The 24,613-nt window shown below is 34.4% G+C and overlaps 2 protein-coding genes across 4 annotated transcripts in view; one reads left to right on the forward strand and one right to left on the reverse strand.

Annotated features, from left to right (window-relative positions):
* The window catches only part of LOC125657814 (rho-related BTB domain-containing protein 1-like), a 46,008-nt gene extending 22,043 nt beyond the window's left edge, over positions 1–23,965 (forward strand). For all 3 annotated transcript variants that reach the window (XM_048888601.2, XM_056150142.1, XM_048888600.2), the window contains 4 exons: positions 5,173–5,291; positions 9,138–9,377; positions 13,883–14,031; positions 16,914–23,965. In XM_048888601.2, coding sequence (XP_048744558.2) covers positions 5,173–5,291; positions 9,138–9,377; positions 13,883–14,031; positions 16,914–17,085 — 680 coding nt within the window. In that variant the 3' untranslated portion in view covers positions 17,086–23,965. The remainder of the gene's footprint in view (positions 1–5,172; positions 5,292–9,137; positions 9,378–13,882; positions 14,032–16,913) is intronic.
* On the reverse strand, positions 9,920–12,347 carry LOC125657817 (E3 ubiquitin-protein ligase TRIM71-like). Its single transcript, XM_048888608.2, has 2 exons — positions 12,151–12,347; positions 9,920–11,749 (listed from the first exon to the last, which is right to left on the reverse strand). Exon 2 carries the CDS (start codon positions 11,741–11,743, stop codon positions 10,070–10,072), a length of 1,674 nt encoding a protein of 557 aa, XP_048744565.1. The 5' UTR covers positions 11,744–11,749; positions 12,151–12,347; the 3' UTR covers positions 9,920–10,069.
* Positions 23,966–24,613: the final 648 nt, after the last annotated feature.

Consider the following 24,613-nt stretch of genomic DNA (forward strand, 5'->3'; position numbering starts at 1 on the left):
ATGGGGCCTCAAGGGGGGGCATCAAAGTTTTACATACAAATTTATAAGAAAAATCTTTTAAAATCTTCTTCTCAAGAACCACTGAGCCAGAAAAGCTGAGGTTTATATGAAAGCTTCCTGATATAGTGCAGATTCTAAATTGTTAAAATCATGGCCCCCGGGGGTCGGATGGGGCCACAATAGGGGTCAAAGTTTTACATACAAATATATAGGAAAAATCTTTAAAAATCTTTTCCCAAGAACCACTAAGCCAGAAAAGCTGAGATTTATATGAAAGCTTCCTGATATAGTACAGATTCTAAATTGTTAAAATCATGGCCCCCGGGGATCGGATGGGGCCACAATAGGGGGTCAAAAGGTCCAAAAAAAATTGTTTTGTTTTGTTTTGTTTTTTATATAGTGCAGATTCAAGTTTGTTAAAATCATGGACCCCGGGGATTGGATGGGGCCTCAAGGGGGGCATCAAAGTTTTACATACAAATTTATAGGAAAAATCTTTTAAAATCTTCTTCTCAAGAACCACTGAGCCAGAAAGCTGAGGTTTATATGAAAGCTTCCTGATATAGTGCAGATTATAAATTGTTAAGATCATGGCCCCCGGGGGTCGGATGGGGCCACAATAGGGGGTCAAAGTTTTACATACAAATATATAGGAAAAATCTTTAAAAATCTTCTTCCCAGAACCACTAAACCAGAAAAGCTGAGATTTATATGAAAGCTTTCTGATATAGTGCAGATTCAGGTTTGTTAAAATCATGCCCCCCCCCCCCCCCCCCGCCCCCCCCCCCCCCCCCCCCCCCCCCCCCGGGGTAGGATGGGGCCACAATAGGGGATCAAAGTTTTACATACAAATATATAGGGACAATCTTTAAAAATCTTCTTCTCAAGAACCATTGGCCAAAGAAGTTCACATTTACATGAAAGCTTTCTGACATAGTGTAGATTCAAGTTTGCAAAAACCATGGCCTCCAGGGGAAGGTTTGGGGCCATAATAAGGACTACGGTTTTACATGCAAATAGATATGGAAAATCTTCTGATATGGACCAAGGTGACTCAGGTGAGCGATGTGGCCCATGGGCCTCTTGTTCTTTCAAGTTTCTATCCACGTTGGTTCATCTTCACAAGTCAACGGTTATTGATTCGTTACCTCGCACCATGCTCGCATCAGTCACAAAACATGGGTTTGGGACAGAGGATGACGCAATAAGCTTAAATTAAATCATCCAATGAGATTCCTCGTTTAAGATGCAAGTTTGAAAAGAGCAAAAACAGAAAGTAAAACAATGGTCTTCGTGGGGTACTTTTCTTAACATCAAGAACATTGCGTGTTGTTTTTATTTTGTAACGAGGTAACTAATCAATAGCCCTTGACTTGTGAAGATGCGTTTGGGTTGGTTTTTAGTTTTGTTCTTTGTGGCGTTTTGTAAATCGCCGCAATTTAAGCGCTCAAATGATCATTTCGGCAATTGGCATACTGGTAGAATTGTATCTATCCGACAAGGCATCATTCGATAATTATGGACACAAACAACAACTGTGTCTGATGAAAAAGTAAATGGGTGCCCCGAATGTTCGGAAATGCCTGCAATTTACCGAAATGCCCCCAGGAATTAGTTTTCGAAATGCCACCTAAAAGTATCGAAATTCCCCTCTAATTATATACATTAATGCATATTAAGTTTATATATGTTAATCTTTTATGATAAAACGTTTTTTTAATTTGTGATTGTAAATTTAGGAAATTCAATTGTGTTCAATATTCTCGCATTCACGATGTTTCAAAGAAAGATAACTCTAGCAAAATTTATACATGTATATCATCAATGATTTTCCCCCTATACAATATTTGTTTGAATTGCAAAATATATCTGAATGTTGATTTAATTCAACTTAAGCAATGTATATATATAATGATTAGGAAATAATGGTTGAACACATTCTTCTAAATGAAAAATAACATGAATTACCTTCCTTAGATTAAAGTAGACCTATACTCGGCCTACGTCACCATCAAATGTAAATGTGGAACCACTCTTCCGTTTTCCGAAATGTGGTATTTTAACGATATCCATTTGATTTTTGCATGGCGATACGAGATATGAATATCCGATATCAATTCTTTCCTGGTTGTTCTTATCATCTTATCAGTCAAATTTTGAGTTGAGATCTTGTGGGTTTAAATTTTTTTTTTTAAAAGGGGGGAGAGATAGAGATGATTATAGCTTTAGCAAAAAAAATCGGTTGGAGAACAAACAACATTTTGGTGGATGGAGGTGTGTCAATTACATTGTACATGTCCGTGAGGCATTCATTGTACATTGACTAAATTATGTATGTAAAAGTAAAGTTTTACTATGATCCAAATGTTCAACATATGGAATTGCGGGGCATCAGAAAGTGGGGAAGACAGATGGGAAGGGGGGGGGGGGGTAGACCAATTCAGATTTCCACGAACATCATGATGATATTTCTTTTGTGAGGATCCGGGTTAGAATAGGTTCCAAATTATCATCAACAAATACATGGTATGCTCGTGTAAAAAAGAAAAGTTAACATTTTGCTGCTCCAGTGACCACAGATATGGTAGTTGTGTTCGCTGCTACAATGTTACAGATATTGACGCAAGCTTCAAAGATCAGCTGCAAATAATTTGCTTTATTTCACCGACCATCATGAATTTGTCATTTTTTCCTCATTCTCTCTCCTTTTTCAAAATTATTGGAGTGGCATCTATTGGTTCCTTATTGAGATTGCATCTACTTAGACCGGTGTAAGGGGTGTTCGTGTACATGTAACATGTATAACATGCATCCAATTTATGTACATGTAAATGATTTCATGACCTGTAGAGATTCATATAAAATTTTGTCTCAGGATATAAGATATATCACACATTACACGTATGCATTAATCATATAAGTAAAATCATCAAAATTCAGTTTGTTACTTTCGTTTTACATTTACATTCTCTATAATATTATTTTTTCAGATAAAATGTAAAATTTAATTGTAAACCACAGTTATGTTATAATAGTTATTGTTTAGCATAGTTCAAATTATTATCCAAGGTTGTAAATATGCTCAAACTTCACATGTCTTATGATGATCTGATAATGTATAATTTTTAAATATTTTAGGGGGGTGTACTTGTTGTAGAGCTGATAGCTTCTAAAATAATACGTCAACATATGATTTTCTTACTTAAATCATTATTTTAAGATAATAATCTGTAAATTAAAACCAATTAATTCAAGGTTTAGTCCATAAAAATTAGGGAAAAGACCAATATTGACGTCAAATGGTGTTTCCTACAGTATTTCTTTTAACATGTAAACTTGGGCTCACAAAGTGTACATTATGAAAATATTTATTCCAATTTATTAGAATAAATGATTACATACCATTAAATAAAGGGTATATAGCCAATGTAATGTTGCTTATTACAGCCCATTTGTTTGGGAAAATAATAATTATTAGGAAAAATAAAGAAGGAGGAGTGCATTTTCCTTAATGTTGATGGGATCTAGCTATGCTTACTTTTGGGAAGCAATAACAATGAAAATAGCATGTCAACATATATATTTTTCAATGTCTATCTATTACTGTAATATATATTTATCTTGTAAATGCAATTTTTTCATGATTGAGTCCATTTAAGGCCGAGTATAGATCTACCTTAACACAAATTCTAATAACAAGACTTTCAATTAAAATTTTTTTTATTTTTTCTTCAGATTCGGTATTTTACACATTGAATCAATCCCCAATCTTTCAATTTAACTTTAAAAAATTGATTCAAAGGGGAATTTCATTAGTTCTAATGGGCATTTCGGTATTTCTGGAGGCATTTTGGTAAATCATGGGCATTTTGGTAATTCGAGGTTCCGCGGAGCACAGATTTAATGTATCAGAAATTGTTTGACCAACATCATTGAACATGAAATTGTGTTGAGTTTATATGAATAATGTTTTAGTTCAACAGCAATGCTGCCAAGTTTCAGTTGCATAATACATGCATGTTACATTGGCCATTGAGAGTAAAATCATGGCAACCAAGACTGTAGACAAATTTGAAAAAAAACAATGGACATATTCAAGACCTGGAAAACAAATACTCACAAAACAAGTAACATATCAGAATAACAAAATGATATATGAACCATACACAAACTACTCCTGTCCATAAAGTTAAAACTGCATTTTTTAGAGAGGTTTCTGACAGTTCTGCAAGTAATTCACTGTAATAGGGTTAATTCATCAAATGAACACAAAATATAAAAACAGAGTTTTGATATTCAATATATTTTCAGCAAAAAAATAAAAAAATAAATAAATAAATAAAAACCCTACTGACCGACCCAATATTTTTTATGACCCTTGGGCTATGGCAAACCAACATTTTTTTAAATGTGGCCTAAGTTCATAATATGTTTTAAATGTATGGGGAATAAAAATTGCTTTTCTGTAAGCGTAAATTTATCATAAGTGTGATTGCTGTATATGTGACTTCCTGTAATGTGTTAAAGATGGGTATAAATCAATCAAATGCAAATAACATGGGTAAACCAATATGAAAACGAATTTTCTTAAGTTTGCTTTGAATCAAGAATTTCCACTTGTGTGATGAAGAATACATACTGGTAATCGGTGGTCAGATTTCTGAAGATCATCGCACAATTAAACATTTCAAGAATACGCTAGTTACACAAACTGGCAGTGCTCCATTAATTTTGAAACTGTAAATCGACTTTGATTTTATTAGCGAGTAACCAAATAGAAACCCTCTCTTTTCAATTGCTTTATACCTCCGTATTTCTGATGCAGTTTAATATTATAAGGGGGGGGGGGGGGGGTCTGATTAGAAACCTGTCACTTCAGTGTTACTTTAAAAATGCATGGAAAAAAAAATTTAGAGGAAAGAAAAGCGTGAAAGTAAACAAGGACATAGCTGTTTACAGAAATATTTGTTACAGTATGTATAGTATCCCAAAATAAACAGCTTAGAAAGAAATATCTGTGAGGGAGGGATGCTGGTGAATCTAGTGGATGATTTTCTGCAAATTAGAGAAACAACAAAATGAATTAATATTCCTGTGTATTGCAATTCTATGTATTTTTTATTTTCACTTTGTTTTGATTATGTAGAGTATTATTCTTATTCTTTTAAACAGACATAGAATTCCAGTTGGAGGATGGAGTTGTTGCCCTTCACAAGCCCATCCTAATGGCTCGGTGTGAGATGATGTTTGCCATGTTTAGTGCCAACTTTATGGAGTCTTCTGCTGACATTGTACGTACTCACTTTTAATGAAAAAAAAATTTAAGAGAAAAAAGAAAAACTTTTCATGGTTTTGTCCATGTAATACAGTCTACTCCAGATATATTGAAATTCAGGAGACCAGCAAGAATTGTTGGTTGGTTGTATATTGTTTAATGTCCCTCTCAAGAATCTTTCACTCATATGGAGATGTCACCATTGTGGACGAAGGGCTGCAAAATTTAGGCATATGTTCGGTGCTTATGGCCTTTGAGCAGGGAGGGATATCTTTATCATGCCACACCTGCTGTAACATGGGTCCTCGGTTTTTGTGGTCTCATCCGAAGGACAGACCCATTTAGTCGCTTCGTACGACAACCAAGGTGTCTTAGGATTAACTCTAATCTAGGGAATTGTTCAGTATATCCAAAATTCACTAATGTAACTAGGGATTTATTTTAACTTTAATATAACAGATAGTTCAATAGAAATGATTTCAATATAACAGATAGTTCAATATAAGTGACTTCAATATAACGGATAGTTCGATATAAGTGACTTCAATATAACAGATTGTTCAATATAAGTGACTTCAATATAACAGAGTTCAATATAAGTGACTTCAGTTTAAGTGGAGTAGACTATTCCTTTATTTCAGAGACATCACAGATGATAGTTTTATATATTTTTTCTAATAATCACTTGTATATGATATATATAATATATACAGCATGATTAAACTGTAACAAAGTCAGAGCGTAAGTGTCCATATGAACTTTTATTCAATCTCATAATTCTGCAGAGCCTGATAAACAGGAAATAGGAGTGGCTCATTTATAGAAGTGTTGAAAGGTGAATAGTTTCTGGGGAGCCAGAGAGATATCACTGGATAAACTATCAATGTCAATTAACGAGTTACAGGTACATTGGGATACACTACAGTTTATTTTGCAAATTCTTGAATACATGTATACCTACTGTAAAATATAGTTTGATATTATAGAGTATTAAGCTCATTTTATCATACTTGCATAGAATTATTTCTGTCTTATATACATGTATGCTAATCATTTACTGTAAACCTGTAAAGATTTGTATTTTTGCCAGCTTAGGTTAAATTGCTATAAAATAAATGTTTGCATTTTTTGACTAACATCAAGTCAAAATTAGGGTAGGTCAATGAGAAAAATAATTTCTATTATTTTCTCAAGCCTTTTTTAAGAGTATACATAGAAACATTCTGATCACACCATCTTTCAAGGTGCAGACACATGAACATATTGAACAGGAGGGACTCATTTTCCATTATTAATGCAACTTTTGAAATATACTTTGATATTAATTGCCTGCGAAGTATTTTCCAGCGTCAAGTCCAAAAAAGTGTTTCTTCGGTGGTCTCTTGAACACTTTGTTAAAAAAAATTCTAAGGTTAAGGGGTATCATTTTGGTTGGTCGGGTTGGCAAAAACATGGCAAATTTTAAGCAAGTAATCAGACATATGCTAATTACAACCTGTTGACCACAGTTGATATCAGGGGGAACAAAGTATGATGAAATATTTGCTACATCAACTTTCTACTCAAGATATTGAGTCACTCAAACAGCATATACATGGAAATCTCTGTACCTTACAGGAAAGATTTTTAAAATGATAAAACAAATACATGATAAATGATAATGATCAATAATGAATCCCATGGGGATCCGGGTTAGAATAGGTCCTCAATTCCCCTTGCTTGTCGTAAAAGACAACTAAATGGGGCGGTCCTTCGGATGAGACCGCAAAAACCGAGGTCCCGTGTCACAGCAGGTGTGGCACGATCAAGATCCCTCCCTGCTCAATGGCCATAAGCACAAAGCATAGGCCTAAGTTTTGCAGCCCTTCACCGCCAGTGGTGATGTCTCCATTTGAGTGAAATATTCTCAAGAGGGATGTTAAACAATATACAATCAATCAATCAATCAATAATGATAAAACAAATGTACTATCATTATAGATTTTATTCATTTTTATGCCCCCCTTTGAAAAAGAGGGGGCATATTGTTTTGCAACTGTCGGTCGGTCGGTCTGTAGACCATGTGTTGTCCGCTCAATATCTTGAGAACCATTCACTTGATGATAATGATATTTCATATGTGGGTTGGTTATGAGTGGAAGATGACCCCTATTGTTTTTCAGGTTAAAAGGTCAAGGGTCAATCTACTCTGGACATAGGAATATAATGTCCGCTCAATATCTCGAGAACCCTTTGCTTGAAAGACATATAACTTGGCACACTGGTACATCCTAAGGAGTAGATGACCCCTATTGATTTTGAGGTCATATGGTCAAAGGTCAAGGGTCAAACTGGGCATAGGAATATACTGACCATTCAATGTCTAGAGAACCCTTTGCTTGACAGATATCAAACTTGGTACACCAGTACATCTTCAGAAGAAGATGACTCCCATTGATTTTGAGGTCACATGGTCAAAGGTCAAGGGTCAAACTGGACATAGGAATATACTGTCCGTTCAATATCTTGAGAACGCTTTACTTGACAGACATCAAACTTGGTACACTAGTACGTCTTCAGGAGAAGATGACCCCTATTGATTTTGAGGTCACATGGTCAAAGGTCAAGGGTCAAACTGGACATAGGAATATACTGTCCGTTCAATATCTTGAGAACGCTTTACTTGACAGACATCAAACTTGGTACACTAGTACGTCTTCAGGAGAAGATGACCCCTATTGATTTTGAGGTCACATGGTCAAAGGTCAAGGGTCAAACTGGACATAGGAATATACTGTCTGCTCAATATCTTCAGAACCCTTTGCTCTACAGACATCAAACTTTAAATAGTACACTGGTGTATATTCAGGAGAGGATGACTCCTATTGATTTTGAGGTCACATGGTCAAAGGTCAAGGGTCAAACTGGACATAGTAATATACTGTCCACTGAATATCTTGATAACCCTTTTACTTGACAGACATCAGACTTAGTACACTGGTACATCTTCAGGAGAGGATGACCCATATTGATTTTGAGGTCAAAAGTCAATAGTTGAACTGGACATAGTAATATATTGTCTCCTATATTTTAAGAATTATTTGCTTGATTGACACATACCAAACTTGGTACACTGGTACAGCATAAGGAGCAGATGACCCCTATTGAATTTTAGGTCACATGGTCAATTCACTCTTGACATAGGAAGATATTGTCTGCTCAATATTTTGAATTGATGATAATACTATCAATTAAATGAGGTGTGTGTATAACCCTTTTCAATTTTGCACCATGGGGGGCTTATGTGTTTTACAAACATATCTTGTTACAAAAGACATTTTTGAGAACTGCTAGACACACAAAATTGCATGTTGAATATTCTGTACAATAAAGATTTCCAGTTGTACGATGCTCTGTTATGATAGGTTTGTATGGCATTGTACATTCAATGGTAAGTATTCAACGGGAAAAAAATTATGAAAGGAGCAAGAACCCTATTTCTAAAATGCATGATTGTATCATTAAAATTTTGGACATACAAATATACAGATAGATTCAGAAATGTACTTTGATTTATTAACTTTTAGGTTTCTTTCAGTTGTTGCAGTATTTATTAGCTGCAATGATGTAGCCAATCTCCATTTTTTTTATTCTGACGTTTTTGGGACCCCAAAAAAGAAAAAAAAGGTTGGAAATGGCTACATTATTGCAGCTACATGCATGCAGTGTTTATAGAGTTTTCTTTGAATGGCAAAACCAGTCGATGTGTTAACCTGCTTCCAAATGAATTCAGTTGTATTTCATCAATAAGAAGAACCAAAAAGTAAAGCCTCGTTAACTTGTAAATAAATTGCCGTGATTCTGTAGCCTCTAATGTTTGTAGATACCATTCCCTGGTATGGACGTGCAGACCTTCAGTGTCCTGATGTCGTATCTGTACTTAGGCCAGCTACCCCCGTTGGACGGGACGGACATTGTGGGTCTAATCGAGGCAGCTGATAGGTTGTGTCTGAAGCACATGATCAAAGCTCTGGAGTTTGAGATTGTCACTGAACTTCTGCGGGCAGAAGCAAACGGTGAAAATATCATAGAGGAAACTCTCAAACTGATTGAACCAGCACAGGTATATTTCCTTCAATTGTTAAAATACAGTATATTGGATAATTTTGGTAGACTGGAAATGGTGTTGTTGGGGTTTTTTTGACGGATGAAGAAAAAAATCCATCGAAAATTAGAAGAACCAAACCTTCCCATTAAGATATATTTTTGGAAATTTTAATTCCACACAATTAAAGTCTACCAGAATATAAAGTGACATTTCAAAACTACTTCTCAAAAAGATCTGTCAAAAAAATTCTCAATGCCAAAATCACCCAATTTGGGTATTGGGTAAACTGAAGTCTGTGTGATTGACAGATGAGGAAATATTAGAAGACCCCTCACTGCCTTTGCGAAGTTCAGTTGCAGAAGTTTGAATATAGTGTACTTCCAAGTTTGTGCTGCATTTGTATGTATGAAATATTCTTGGGATAGGCATTTGTATTGATACATGCACAGAAAGAAGTTGCTGCCATCCATATTGCAGAACGTTTTTCCGTTGTAGTTAATGAAGGTCAATTGTATGCCATGGGTGGCCAACATTCGTGTAAAAAAAAAAACTCAGGCTGATACATTAACGTTTTAATGAAAGATTAATAATGCAATGTCTGACATATGTAACTAAAACAACTGCATAAAAATATAGACTTGTTAGAAGAGGTCATTGCATGGACTCTGACACTAGGAAACTGAATATCACGAAATAATTGTTTTCATTTACATATACACATTTTCCTTTTCCTGGTGATCGTATTTGAACACAGACACAGATTCCTTTCCTCTCTGGCCTATCCAGAGATAGTTACGATCATCGAGACAGAGGCCTAATGGTTCCATGATTCCATCTTCTTTAGACAAGAGGAAACGCAGGAACACACCATCTGGGTCCAGCATATGGATCCTGTACTTGCATTGGTTGTCACAAATGAGGATGTTTCCTACCCTGTCTGTGCAAATCCCATGAGGGAAAAATTGGGATTTCTGTGTCCCCTTGTAGGTGAATTTGTGTTGGCCTCTTCTGTTGACAACAATCACTGAAAATTTCTCAAAGTCAGAGGTGCAGATGTCGCCAGAGGGGCCCTCTGTAATATAGTGAGGGTAGCAGTAGAGGTTCTCCCCGTTTGTACTGCTTTTATGAATCTCTTCGAGCTCATTTCCAGTAGTGCTGAAGCGAACTATTTTGGCATCCTGCTTTGTGTGCATGCCTATAAGGATTTCTTCATTGATCCAAGAGGAGTGGATGCTGATGGCAGCCCAGGTTTTAGGGGTGGAGAAGAGACTCTCAACTCTCTGCTCTTGTAGAAGAAACCTGCTGACCCTCTTCATAGTTTTGTCAATGTAGAGGAGATCGTTGTTTATTGTGGCACAGTGGTAACCATCTCCTTTACTTCTTAATGTAAGTTTATGCAAGGTGTTGCCATGGATATCCAATAAAATCATATTACATAACCGGTCACTCACCCATGCACGACCGTCTCTCATGCAGCTGATGTGACGTCCATATTGGATTTCAGAGGGTGCTATACCAATCACTTTCTTGACTGAACATGTCATGTTGTTGTAAAGATTCTCTAACTTGGTCATAGGAGAGACAGGCACCTCTGTCGCATCAGCGGGAACAATGATCTCTCCAATGAGTCGGGAAATTTTAACTTCTGTGGTAGACTTGCTGTGGTATTCCGGAACAATGAGTCTGTTCAGACATGGGATGTCCCCCTCTTTGACTGTCAGTTTAGAATTGGTCATCATCAGCTGGACAGGAGTATAGGTCTCCAGTTTATACTCCAACTCGTCTAGCTTTTCTGTCAATGAAGTCAGCTGGCCGCAAATTGAGCTTTCCTCCAACAAAAGTTTCTGCAGCAAAGAAATTTCCATCTTCTCCAACAATTTCATATTCTTCTCCAACTCTGCATCTACCAGGGCCTTGATTTCTTGAGCCTTTTCTTCGATGCTGATTCGCATGTTGGCCATGACTTGTTTACATTTGGTGATGTTAGCTAGCACTTCATTGTGCAGTTCTCGATACTTCGGAAGAAGTGTATTTTTCAGAGCCGAGATACTGGACACCACAGCTTTTCGCTTTTGTTTGAACATAACATCTTTCGCTACAAACACATGCCCCACATGGTTTTCTGTGACACATGTGACACACACAGGCAATTCACAGTCCTTACAACACATGTCATAAGTGTTAGAGGGATGCAGACTACATTCATCTCTTTCCAATGCATCCGACAGCGGTGAGACTTTGTGATCCCTCGTTGATTTGGACTTCGTATGTTGTTTCTGACATTTACTGCAAAACTTCTCTTCACAACTGTTGCATGCAAAATCGGCTGGTTTTTGGCACTTGGCACATTTGATATGGTTTGTGTTTTGACTGGAGGCCATTGAATTCTACATTTAAGTAAAAGGATAAAGATTTAGAAAGTTTAACATCAGGGATACAAAGTATATACACATGTATTGTTCAAAATGATCTTTGTGCAAGAAGACTCACCAGAAGAAAATATGAGACCAGAATTTCTTTATTGTATTACATAAATATCATGATTCAGAGGATCTGCTTAGAAAATATACTTATAAAAATATTTTTGAAAATTGAAAGATATTTAAAAGAGCTTTTGATATAGAAGTACATTTTTTAAAAATTCTATACAGAAAACCTATAACCTACAGCATTATATGGAAACTGACCTGTATAATGGTTAATATTTCTAAGTAACATGCACTGTTCAATTAATTTAGATATGGGGCAAGTACATTTAAAAATAAATGCATATAAACGATTTCTTTACCTGTTTTTTTGTATGTGTATTTCCCCCCAATGAATGACACACTTTGCTGTTTGAACCTTTTAAAGTGTTCCTGAAATGGATTGTACTTCCTGATCTCTCGAATGATGGATAGATTTCAATTCCTGATTTCTCAAATGATGGACATACATTTCAAACTTTTGTGGAAGGAAGTTACTGGTTATATATGGAGTGTTAAATTGATAAATCAAGGGGAAATTCTTTTTTATTCACATCATTCTGGTTTTGTACCCTCACTATGTAAAAGTATACATTTGTCTGATACGTGATTCTCCCTTGCAGCTTTACACTTCCTCTTGGTTATCTTCATGAATGTCCTACTCCATTTTCACCATTTTGAACTCAGTTTTTATGCTCATTCTGTATGCTATTTCAAGCTGGTTACATTTCCCTGTAGTTTTCACCTGCAGTACAAATATTGAAAATTAACCAGCCATGAAAATATGGCCACCCAGTAATTCATATGCATGTAAATAACTTGCTTCAGAAAGTACGCCGATGGAGTAAAGCATCTCAGTTCATACCCTCATGAACTTATTATACGACTAAACAAGTACTTTCTGTCATTCCAAAATAATTTCAAACCTTTGTTCTATATGAAGTGTATTTTACAGACCACAGTATATATATTTATAGTATATATTTATATATGCCTGCATTAAAATCAGTAAAATCCAGAGAAAAATCTGCATCCTGGGGACTTGCTTTCAGATTGTATATAACAGGAGGGGGGAAAATGCAATGGACCCAACCGGCATTCAAATCTGTGTCCGTTGAATCTCTGGTCAGGTGCTCTACCTAGCCACTGGGGATCAAATCCAGCTGACCACCACATTCCTCCCTCCTTAAATGTCATCAACCCAGGATTTTTATTCTCTGGCAGGAATTTTCATGTGCTAGTTCCAGGGGCTGGTCTATGATACCAGATGTGACAGGAAGGGAGAAAATGCAATAGACCAGACCAGGATTCAATTTTAAGGCTTCTGAATCTATATAGCCAGGTGCTCTACCAACTGAGCTATCTGCCAGCCACCAGTCATTGAACCAGGCTGACCACCATAATTCGATACACGAAATATATCAATTTCTTGAAAATCTATTGGGGGAAAAATATATAAAATTCAAATTTGAAGGGAAAATATATAACAATGATAAGGCATGCAAATAACAAAAAAACCTTTGCAAATGATTTTAAAAAATTTAAACCAACTTCTCTAAACTTAAAAGCTACACGTGGCTCTACATGCAGGATGGAGCTTTATGTGACTAATGGATTGTAATCAATCGACGGATTTATTGAAAAGTACTTTGAAGCATATCAAAATGTTAGAGAGTATCGGTCTGTAAAGCTCCGCTCACTCTACTCATTAGTCAAGCAGCCTCTTCAAACTTTTAGGAGATATATTGGTGATTTATGATTTATTACATATATAGCTGTATACTTATCATAGTACATGCATTTACACACTCAAGATATGACATGTGATTGCCATTGGCAAGTCATAGATTAAGCCTGTATGTTTACAAAAAATGAAAGACAGGTTTTGAAAATGTGAATTTTAGAATTATCAAAAGTACAGAACAAGATAACATGGTATCAGTTATACTTAGTACTGCAGTTGAAATACAAGTGCATAAAAAAGTAAATTTATAGCATTTGATAACATTGAACTTTCTGAACAGACATCTTTAGATATGTACCTCTGTCTTGTAGTTTCACAACGCCACGGACCTGGCCCGCTGGTGCTTGGACTATGTCTGTGCTAATTATGCCGTAACACATCGGAAATTCTTCAGTCTTCTCTACAAACTACAGCCGGAAAACCGGAGATACATTGCCCACAACAAATGGCCACCAGACTGGTTTGTTACTAATCAAAAAATAAAATTTTCATCGTTTTGCTTGAATCAAAGTTTGAGGGTCGACGAGGAAAGCAAAAAACAATATTTTAGAAATTGGGTCCAAAGTGTTTGAATTTAAATCGTGTCAAGTCGTGGTGTCATAGTCCACAGAAATCAGTGGTATTTATATGCAGAGATAGATTCATTTAAGGTGTCTAGCTGATTGACAGAATATAAGCACCAATATTTTGGTTTGGAGTATCTACCATTTTTTTTTTTACCTGTATGAGACATAAGTTTTTTTATGCCCCCCTTTGAAAAAGAGGGGGCATATTGTTTTGCACCTGTCGGTCGGTCGGTCGGTCTGTAGACCATGTGTTGTCCGCTCAATATCTTGAGAACCATTCACTTGATGATAATGATATTTCATATGTGGGTTAGTTATGAGTAGAAGAGGATCCCTATTGTTTTTCAGGTCAAAAGGTCAAAGGTCAAGGGTCAATCTACTCTGGACATAGGAATATAATATCCGCTCAATATCTTGAGAACCCTTTGCTTGAAAGACATCAAACTTGGCACACTGGTACATCCTAAGGAGTAGATGACCCTTATTGATTTTGAGGTCATATGGTCAAAGGTCAAGGGTCAAACTGGGCATAGGAATACAGACATCAAACTTGGTACGCTAGTACATCTTCAAAAGAAGATGACCCCCATTGATTTTGAGGTCACATGGTCAAAGGTCAAGGGTCAAACTGGACATAGGAATATACCGTCCGTCAAATATCTCAAGAACCCTTTGCTTGACAGACATCAAACTTGATACACTGGTACATCTTCAAGAGAAGATGACCCCTATTGATTTTGAGGTCACATGGTCAAAGTTCAAGGGTCAAACTTGACATGGGAATATACTGTCTGCTCAGTATCTTGAGAACCCTTTTCTTGACAGACATCAAACTTGGTACACTGATACGACTTCAGGAGAAGACGACCACTATTGATTTTGAAGTCACATGGTCAAAGGTCAAGGGTCACCATAGACAGGAATATACTGTCCGTTCAATATTTTGAGAACCCTTTGCTTGACAGACATCAAACTTGGTACACTGGTACATCTTCAGGAGAAGATGACACCTATTGATTTTGAGGTTGCGTGGTCAAAGGTCAAGGGTTAAACTGTACATAGGAATATACTGTCCGTTCAATATCTTGAGAACCCTTTGCTTGACAGACATCAAACTTGGTACACTGGTACATCTTCAGGAGAAGATGACTACTAATTATTTTAAGGTCACATGGTCAAAAGTCAAGGGTCAAATTGGACATAGGAATATACTGTCCGTTCAATATCTTGAGAACCCTTTGCTTGACAGACATCAAACTTGGTACACTGGTACATCTTCAGGAGTTGATGACCCCTATTGATTTTTCGGTCACATGGTCAATCCACTCTTGACATAGGAAGATATTGTCTGCTCAATATTTTGAATTGATGATACTACTCTCAATTAAATGATGTGTGTGTGTTTAATCCTTTTTAATTTTGCACCATGGGGGGCATATGTGTTTTACAAACATCTCTTGTTTAGGTTTTCTTTCTCTCAACTTCATTATATCTTTTTACCAATAGGAGATAAGTGCTAAAAAAAATTCCAGGGAGGAGTGACCTTCTGATGACCTCTGTTGTCATTCTACTGTACACCTTCTGGTGACCTTTAAATATGGGATTTTTACTCATTTAAAAGAAAACTCAACTTAAGTTTGACATTTTTTCAAGAAATCCAAGCTTGATTTGTAACAGAGGGGACAAAATAAAAAAGTACCAAATTATTAATTATACATCCTTGACTACAATCATGCATGCTAACTTTCTCGGTGTTTGCAGAATTCTCTCGATTATCAAGCATTGGCAAAAGCCATCTATCTGCTTCCCCAATCGGGAGAGCAAAAATCCTCAGAAATCCCAAATTGGTAGAAATATTCCCAGATTTACAACTAGAAATCCCAGTTTCCTTTACAGATTTTGATCATGAAAATTTTAAAAAAAGTTGATAAGTGACTCTTCTCTCGATCCTTTGCATTCAACATAACTACTTCTTTTAATCTTTTATTTGCTTAACAGTGGAATACTTACCAAATAAATATATCTTATTGTGTTAAGAAAAATAAAGATCTTTTGGTTTGAAAAATTTGCGTGACATAAAGCATGGAATATTTTAGTTGGCAATATGCCCTTGACTATGTCAAGAACGAAACAGATGATAAAGCAAGAGGACAGCATCATTATAGGTGCTTGTAACTTTCATGGTTTATCAGTATAATTACACTGGCATTATTTTGATTGATAAGTTTTACAAGGAAATCTTTAGCTGGGTGTGAATATGAGAAATATTATAGTTTTTAAAGATATGATTATCCTTGATAATTGAAACTGATAATAATTCTTCAGGGTATTTACAGATAGGAAGAAATAATGTACACTGGAAAAGTTCACCTGAAAATTTTAGATGATTAGATATAGAATTCAAATTTCCTTGTATGTTTGGCTGTATATTACTATTAACAATGCATGATTATTATGATGATTATAACAATGACTATGTCACTATAATGATGATTATAACAATGACTATGTCACTATAATGATGATTATAACAATGACTATGTCACTATAATGATGATTATAACAATGATTATAATGATGATTATAACTATGATTATAACGATTGTAACAATTATTATAACAATGATTATATTAACAATTATTATAACGATGATTATAACAATGATTATAATGATGATTATAACAATTATCATAATGATAATTTTAACTATGATTATGATGATTATAACAATTATAATAACGATGATTATAACAATCATTATAACGATGATCATAGGTACACCCAGGAGATGGAGTATTACACAATGGCTCTCAGAGACCTGACCCCAAAACACTTGATACAGCAAAGGCACCAGTTCTCTCGATGGCAGCGCTGCAAGGCCAGTTGTCTGTGCTTTGGACGTCGTAGTCGGATGGTCAACCTAGGAATTGATGATGATGAATACTGACCGGTCACTTTGGGCAAGAGTCAAAACAAGTTCAGCGCAGAAGCAAAAGCTAGTCAAGTAATTGACAGTGGTCAACTGTTGAAAATCATTATCAGTCAATCGTGGCAGTATTTTCCATTTGTTCTCCTTATTTAAGATTTTTGTTGCTGATTATGCTGGCATAATGTGCTTCTGAACTTGACTTCCATCTTTCCAGCCGATATTTTGAATGGCTTCGGTGTGTATTTGCAGTTTTTGTTTAGATTGACAGCTTATTGGTGTGCTCAGTGTTTTGTGAAGATTTAATCACCCTGACTGCTGTGTACAAATTGAATGCAATGTAAAACAGATCCTTCATGAGGAAAGATAAAAATTTTAAGAAGTAAATGCAATGACAGCTTTGAGAAGGATAAAAATTTTAAAAAGTAAATGCAATGACAGCTTTGAGAAGGATGAAAATTTTAAAATTGCAATGACAGCTTTGAAGTACCCATGCTGCCTCAGGCACTGTGACAATAAGTTGAGGACACTTGATACAACAACAAAACAATGGATGCATAGGTTGATATATATATATGTATGTATGTATACATGTATATATATATATATATATATATACCAAATGGTAAATTGTATTCATTTTACATCTAAACACGTAGTTTACGAAAACGTAAATTGATTTTTCATCATTTATGAAAAAAGTTTGTTTGTAGCAAGTGTTGTTCAACTTTCTTCAGTGTTAGGTTCTAGATATATATAGAAAGATTCTGCAGCCATAAAAGTATTCTATACCTTCAGACAAGTTACTGAAGCCCCTTGTCGGCATAGTCTGTCATGATCAAACTTTGAATTCTGTGATAATGGTCAGCTGCTCTATTTGCTGTTGACAATTTTTCATTTCTTGATATGCATTGATAAGGCTATTGTCTGAAGTTATTTTTATTTATAGAATATTTAACATGAATGATAGAATATAACTAGAGTTTGGAGATGTTAAACATAGATTCAAATGTTATAGATTCTGAATTTTAACATCTTCAAACTCGAGTTTATGCCTTATTTTAAATAGATAGATGTGAATATGATGGTTATGGATAGGCAGGACAGTGGCATAAAAAAAATTGTTTATAAATTTTTCACATACTCGGTGAAATCTTGCAATAGGGGGCCCTCAATACAAATATGTCTAAATCATATTGGGGGGTGGGGGTGTTATTTTAGGAATAGTTATGTGCATGGAATAAATACCTTTCATGATAACTGATTAATATTATATTATGTCCCATTAAACTTTCCTTAAAATTAATTTCGATCACAAAACATGGGGAATGGATGCCCTTTTAACGCTTTTTCAGATTTTGTAGTGTAGACAAAAATATAGTCCTTTTCTCATCATATGTACTTTAAAAAAACAATTCTTTCACTGTTTATCAATGTAAAAAACATCAAATGAACCACAGAAATAAAATCTATTTCAAATATTTCATCAGATCGAAGGAGAATTGTAGGAGAAATTCAAGGAAAATAGAAAGAAAAAAAATCACGTTCCAGCAAATTTTTTGAGAACTCGGACTTGAGAGCCTTATCACTGTGAAAATCGATGTACCCAGATATGACATCACAGCCTACATCACATAACATAATTTAGTAGGTATTGATGTCTTAGCTAGTAAAACGAAGACAACCGCCATTACGATGTGACGTCTGCAACATTTATTTCCATCACATGATCAGTGTCCTGCCTGTCTTTTTATCCACATGTCAGCTAATGCATAGATTAACAGCGTAACACATGGCACTTGTTGAAACAAATTGAATTCTCAATGATTTCAGGCACATTAAATGCACAGAAAATATATAAAACTGCCAAAACATCAGGTCCACATACATGATTTTCATAGCACCCAACCCCTAAAAACCTCAAATTTGAAATTCCAAGATTTTGCTCATGTTCTTAAAAGCATTACCAATCATTTTGTAGTAAAGAAAGTTCTTTTTTACAATATGCAATATGCATAAGAATTGCTTGATATAAGTTGATTTCATCCTCACAACTATGATAAATGTTATAGGGGGTTTACCCATCCCTGTAATGGTACTGGTCAGTAAATAACCAGATAGATTTTCAATATGCAGTGATATCAAATTCAAATTGCCTTTTGTCATTTTTATTTATTGTCTTTGCAACATTGAGGTACATAGCAATTATTTATTTGCATCTTTAATGAAACATTCTTGCCAGCATTATTATTTTTCTTTTGCTAGAGTAGTCATTGCATGATAAGACATCTTACAGTATACACTGGCTTTTGTATGTATACTTAACATTGCCTTCTACACTGAATCATTGTCATAAACTAAAACTGCAAAACTATGTTTATTACAATAGTTGATGATTTGATCATGCTTATAGTCATTGAATGTATAGCCCTTGTTTATGTTGACCGGTCATATTCAGGTATACCACTAACACTTAAACCTGCCCATCTTAATATTCATATGGAGAGGGTAAAGAAAGTTTGTATATCTCGCATGCCAAAATCAAAAACATCTATAACAAATTCTCTGTACAGTCTTCCAGACAAAGAAAGAGTGCTGAATGATGACACAATCCCCCCCCACCCCCACCTTCTTAGTGCTTTATTATGATGCCAGCGATTAGTGCTAAAAAATTCCTGTATTTAACAATTATTTTTCTGTATTTTATTGCCTGCACATTGTTTTATGTTTTTGTTATTTATATTTAAAAAGTGCTGATTTTTTCTATCCTTTTTTTAAAACATACATTCTTTATAGTGCTTGGTATATATTTTTTTATACCATGAAATTGAAGCTGATATATATGATCAAGCAAAATTTAGTACATCTAATTAAAACTGTAACGAACATGGGAGAGTTTATAGGCAACTAACAGAGACTGTGTATAATGTATTGGATACATTTTTTCTAAATACTCTTAGTTTTTATTTTCTGTGGAAACTTTCAGTCTTTTAATTGTTTTACACACATTTTCTGAATACTCTTTGTTTTTGATTTTCTCTGGAAAATTTCAATCTTTTAATTACATGTATATGCACACATTTTTCTTGACTTTGCTCTGTGATATCACATGATGAAAAGAAATAGGGTTTGTTAATGAAAACCATTCTTGATTGATATATGTAATTATTTTACTAATATAGATTGAGTGGCGAATTTAAGATCATTTGCAGTAACATAATCCAAGTTTACTATATCACTCTTGAAGGTTTTAAAATTCTTAGAGCATATTCAGGTATTTTCTCCAAAGTCAAAGAGCCATGCAATAAGAAATTTGCATATTTTTGTGTACACTATGTCAAAGGAAATTATATTGGGCATTTCAATTATAATTTAATTTTCCATTGAAAGTATTTCATTGCATTTCTTTAAAGAAATCAATAATTTGAAAATGAACAAGTGATTATGACCTCATGCATTTGATATGCAGTTCCCGTAACTCCCTTTGTATACACACTTCAGGTAGAATATTCCCAGTTTCTGATACTCTTGCATGTGCACAAATCACACTTCGCAGTTTAGAATGCCATTTATATCTGGAACTATGAATATCCATAACGATGTTGTAAAGTTTGCCAACTTTATACATTTCATATAGAGTTTGATTACAGATTTAATTTTGTTCTGATACTTTGGTCTATGAACCACCATAAAATGCTGCAGATTCAGAAATATGCAAGACGCTTTAGTTTTGCTAGGTCACTTATGTTGATTTATACTTCAAAGAGATTTTGATTTCGTACTTATAATAGAAGCTATGGACGGCATCAAGGAACAATCAAATATAAAATTTCGTAACCATGTTATCATGCAAAATTTAACTTTAATACAAAAACTTCAAAATAAAAGACTGTTTTAAGATATTAATTTTTCTCAAGAAAGTTTTGGCATTGCTTTAATAATGCTTAAGCAGTCTCTGTTCTTGTACATGCAGATGATTGAAATGTGTTCACTTTCATTTTCACAGTGTTTCATTTGTCAAATCAATGTTGAAAAATCATGCTGTATACATGTATTGTAATCTAATCATTTCTTGTCGTATATGTTTTTCTCGTGCATGAGTGCTTCTACTAATTCTACTATAGATATGTATTTCATGAAACTGAAAAATGCTTCAAGTTTTACCAGAGTCTGTGTTAGCTAGCCGAGTCCTTCTGTGTGATATTAAACAGTACATCTGTAAACTAATAGATATTGCAATCAATTTTTGGCTAATTTTCAATCATGATTTACTTAACATACCATCAGCTGTGGCCTTTGCAAACTTTTAAGCAAATTACAAGTATCTAATATTGGCGATAACCACCATTCCAATATAAAAAAAAAAAAAAGGTTGAGACCAGTTAGCTTCTGATTCCTATCATGCTTTGTGACACATGTATGTGGTATATATATTGTTGATCTTGAAATATTAGGGTATACCTTCTGGTGTTTATAGTTTTGTTAGTATTTTATCAGTTATTTTTGTATTTATTATATATTCTTATTTATTTGTTGATTCTATATTATTGTTTAGTTGTCACTGTATAAAAGTGGTGGTCAGTTATTTCAAATTATTTGATTTGTCAGTTACCGTATTTACCCCAGTAAATAACCCCTTTCTTTTATCGACTATTTTAGATTTTAAACCAGAAAAGAATGAATAGTTAAATATTTAGACGTGAAAATTATGAATAACTTTGGAAATATGAACATTTATTGATATAGCCTGACTGTTAAGGTATAAACATCTAAAATCCAAACATTTTAAGTAAGTAAGAGGGGACACATGCTGCAGTGAATATATTATCTTTTGCATAATTGGATTGAATGAAAACTCATCTTTTCTGAATTGAATAGGTTTACTATGAAACCTTAAATACATGTAGAAATGATTATACAAAAATGGACATCTGTTTTGATATGTTTTATTTTTATACTTTTTTTCATTTGGAGTCGAAAATGTCTTTTGAAGTTGTTCACATCTCAGTGTGTTACAGAAGTTGTTGAGTAGAAATTGCCATTGAAATGAAGCACTGTTGTTTTAGTCAATGTTGACTGTAATTATAAGTGCGGAATTGAATTTTAGCAAATTTCAGTCTACTCCAGATATATTGAAATTCAGGGGTCCGACCCGAATTCTTCATTGTAACAAAAGTTCAATACATTTAATATATGGATTAATAGTGTTATTGGGGTTTTAGTTTTACTTCAATATAACACATAGTTCAATATAAGTGACTTCAATATGACAGATAGTTCAATATAGCAGATAGTTCAATATAAGCAACTTCAATATAACAGATAGTTCAATATAAGCGACTTCAATATAACAGATAGTTCAATATAGCAGATAGTTCAATATAAGCGACTTCAATATAAGTGGAGTAGACTGTAGGGTATTTACAGGGGAGTGTAAACGGATTAAGATGGTTAAAGTTGACTTTGTTGTAGCTTAGAAAAGTTTGTGTTATATTTATTCCTGATTATCAGTCATTGGTTTTCTTGTGATTTGCTGTATTGCCTTGTATAACCCACACATTTAGTTGTAATGAATATAAGATGGTCAGACAGTATATACCATTTTACAAGGAGTCAAACATGGGGAAAAAATATTGTTAAATCACATAATCATACACTTGAAGTTATATCCCAGAATTTCCTGTGAAGATTTAAACACTAAAACCTGGTTGTGAAATAAGAGTTTTATTTTTGATATTCACATGTGCAGATTTACATGGATTATAGAGTTATTATGGTGTTTGAGATCAGTAGAAGAGTTTCTATAAATATGGAAATTTCAAGTAAGCAGAAAATGAGAAATATAGAAGTAGTATTCAGTCAATTCTGTACATTTATCAAGATTACAATTGTGTCCTACACATCCACAATCACAAGGTGACCTTGAAACTGTTGTAGTACCTCAGGCTGTAACAGGGTTGTGTACATGCATTTATCAAAAACATACAATAGTGGAAAAGTCAATTTAACAAGCTTCATTCAATATATAAATCTTAATAGTTGTTATTGCTTTGTGGTTTACCAGTATAGGACACTGTATAAATTTTCTCTTGTATGAAACATGTAGAACACAGTTTTCCTTTTGTTGCGATTTTTACGTTAGAAAAGTCAGATGATCATGTGATTATATTAGCAGGCGTTGTACTTAAAATATTGTACAGTATTGGCCAAGAAGGGTAAATCAAAAAATGAAATATGAGATTTGGTCATTGACCTTTATATACAGTTGTTAATCGTTTTGATGCTATATAACAGTGTTATAATTTAAAATAATTGTAAAATTTGTAAAAGAAGTATTTGTAAATTTTGATGTTTCTCTCTGATTAGAATGATTTATGACTGGTAAGGAGATATTGGTGTAACAACAAAGTTAATGTCAAAACTGTCGTAAAACCTTCTTCTGTGTTTTACATTCTCGCAAGTATTGTGTAAAAGGAAAGGATTGCCCACTTTTCATGTTCACCTATTTTGCCTACCGGCATATATTATGTAGTAGAATTCTAAAATGTCAACGAATATAAATTAGCTTATTTAGAACAATGAGTTTAAGGTGGCAAAAAAAAAAATCACTCGTCATTTAAATCTAGACCAATAAAAATCTTTTTTTTTAATGTGTGCAGGCAAAAATATCCCTGTACACAGTATATAAACCCTCATAAAATTGTGTACCCCTCAGCACTTCAGAAAAGAGGGGAGTAGTGTACATTGTATTTCACCTCCGTCTCTTTGTTGATCGAATCAGTATTGGTATATAGCATTATGACATTTGTGACATCATTGTTTATGGTATGATATTGGATGATATGTATGTCTTATATCGTATTCCATATGGTATTGTATGAATAAAATATTACCCAAAATATTTATGGTTTGTTTTATCTTTAACGGATCACCTGAGTGACGCGGGTCATTTCTCACCAGATATGGGACATTTTTGGGGGCAAGCTATGGGAAAAATAAAATATGAATATCTTGTTGAACAGTTCGTTGCATCCCTTTGCTCCCATGAACCTTAAAAGTCTCCTGTACTCAGGAGATGAAACTGACAAATTGTGTATATACACATGATGAGCAAGGTTACCTCTTAACTATCGAAATTCTGAAATTCATGGCCCCTATGCCAGAGATCTGGAGCTAGGATAGAGGTTAGACCCACCCCACCCCACCCCACCCCATTATATTCTTTGAAAATCAACCTTCCTTTAGTCACAGACATTTAGTGTGTGGATAATCATAATGAACAGGGAAGCCTTTACCTAAATAACTTCTGGATTAGTTTGTGGTGTTGGAATGAAAGGTGAAGATAACGACAGGTGTTTAATCTCATACGAGGGCTGTTCGATATGTAATGTATATTGTGCGACGTCTCAAAAACATTCGACTCAAATAGTGAAATGAACATAATATCCCTTCAAAGCATTCTCCGTGATTTGAAATACATAATTTCAATCTCTGAATCCATTTCTTAAATGCGTCACAGTACGCTGATTTAGGTATACCTCTGAGTCAC

This window comes from Ostrea edulis, chromosome 9 (assembly GCF_947568905.1).
Source record: "Ostrea edulis chromosome 9, xbOstEdul1.1, whole genome shotgun sequence".
Classification (NCBI taxonomy): domain Eukaryota; kingdom Metazoa; phylum Mollusca; class Bivalvia; order Ostreida; family Ostreidae; genus Ostrea; species Ostrea edulis.

Bases quoted from the DNA above. Each gene is read 5' to 3' on its own strand.
- LOC125657817 (XM_048888608.2), bottom strand. From the start codon at position 11,743: ATGGCCTCCAGTCAAAACACAAACCATATCAAATGTGCCAAGTGCCAA.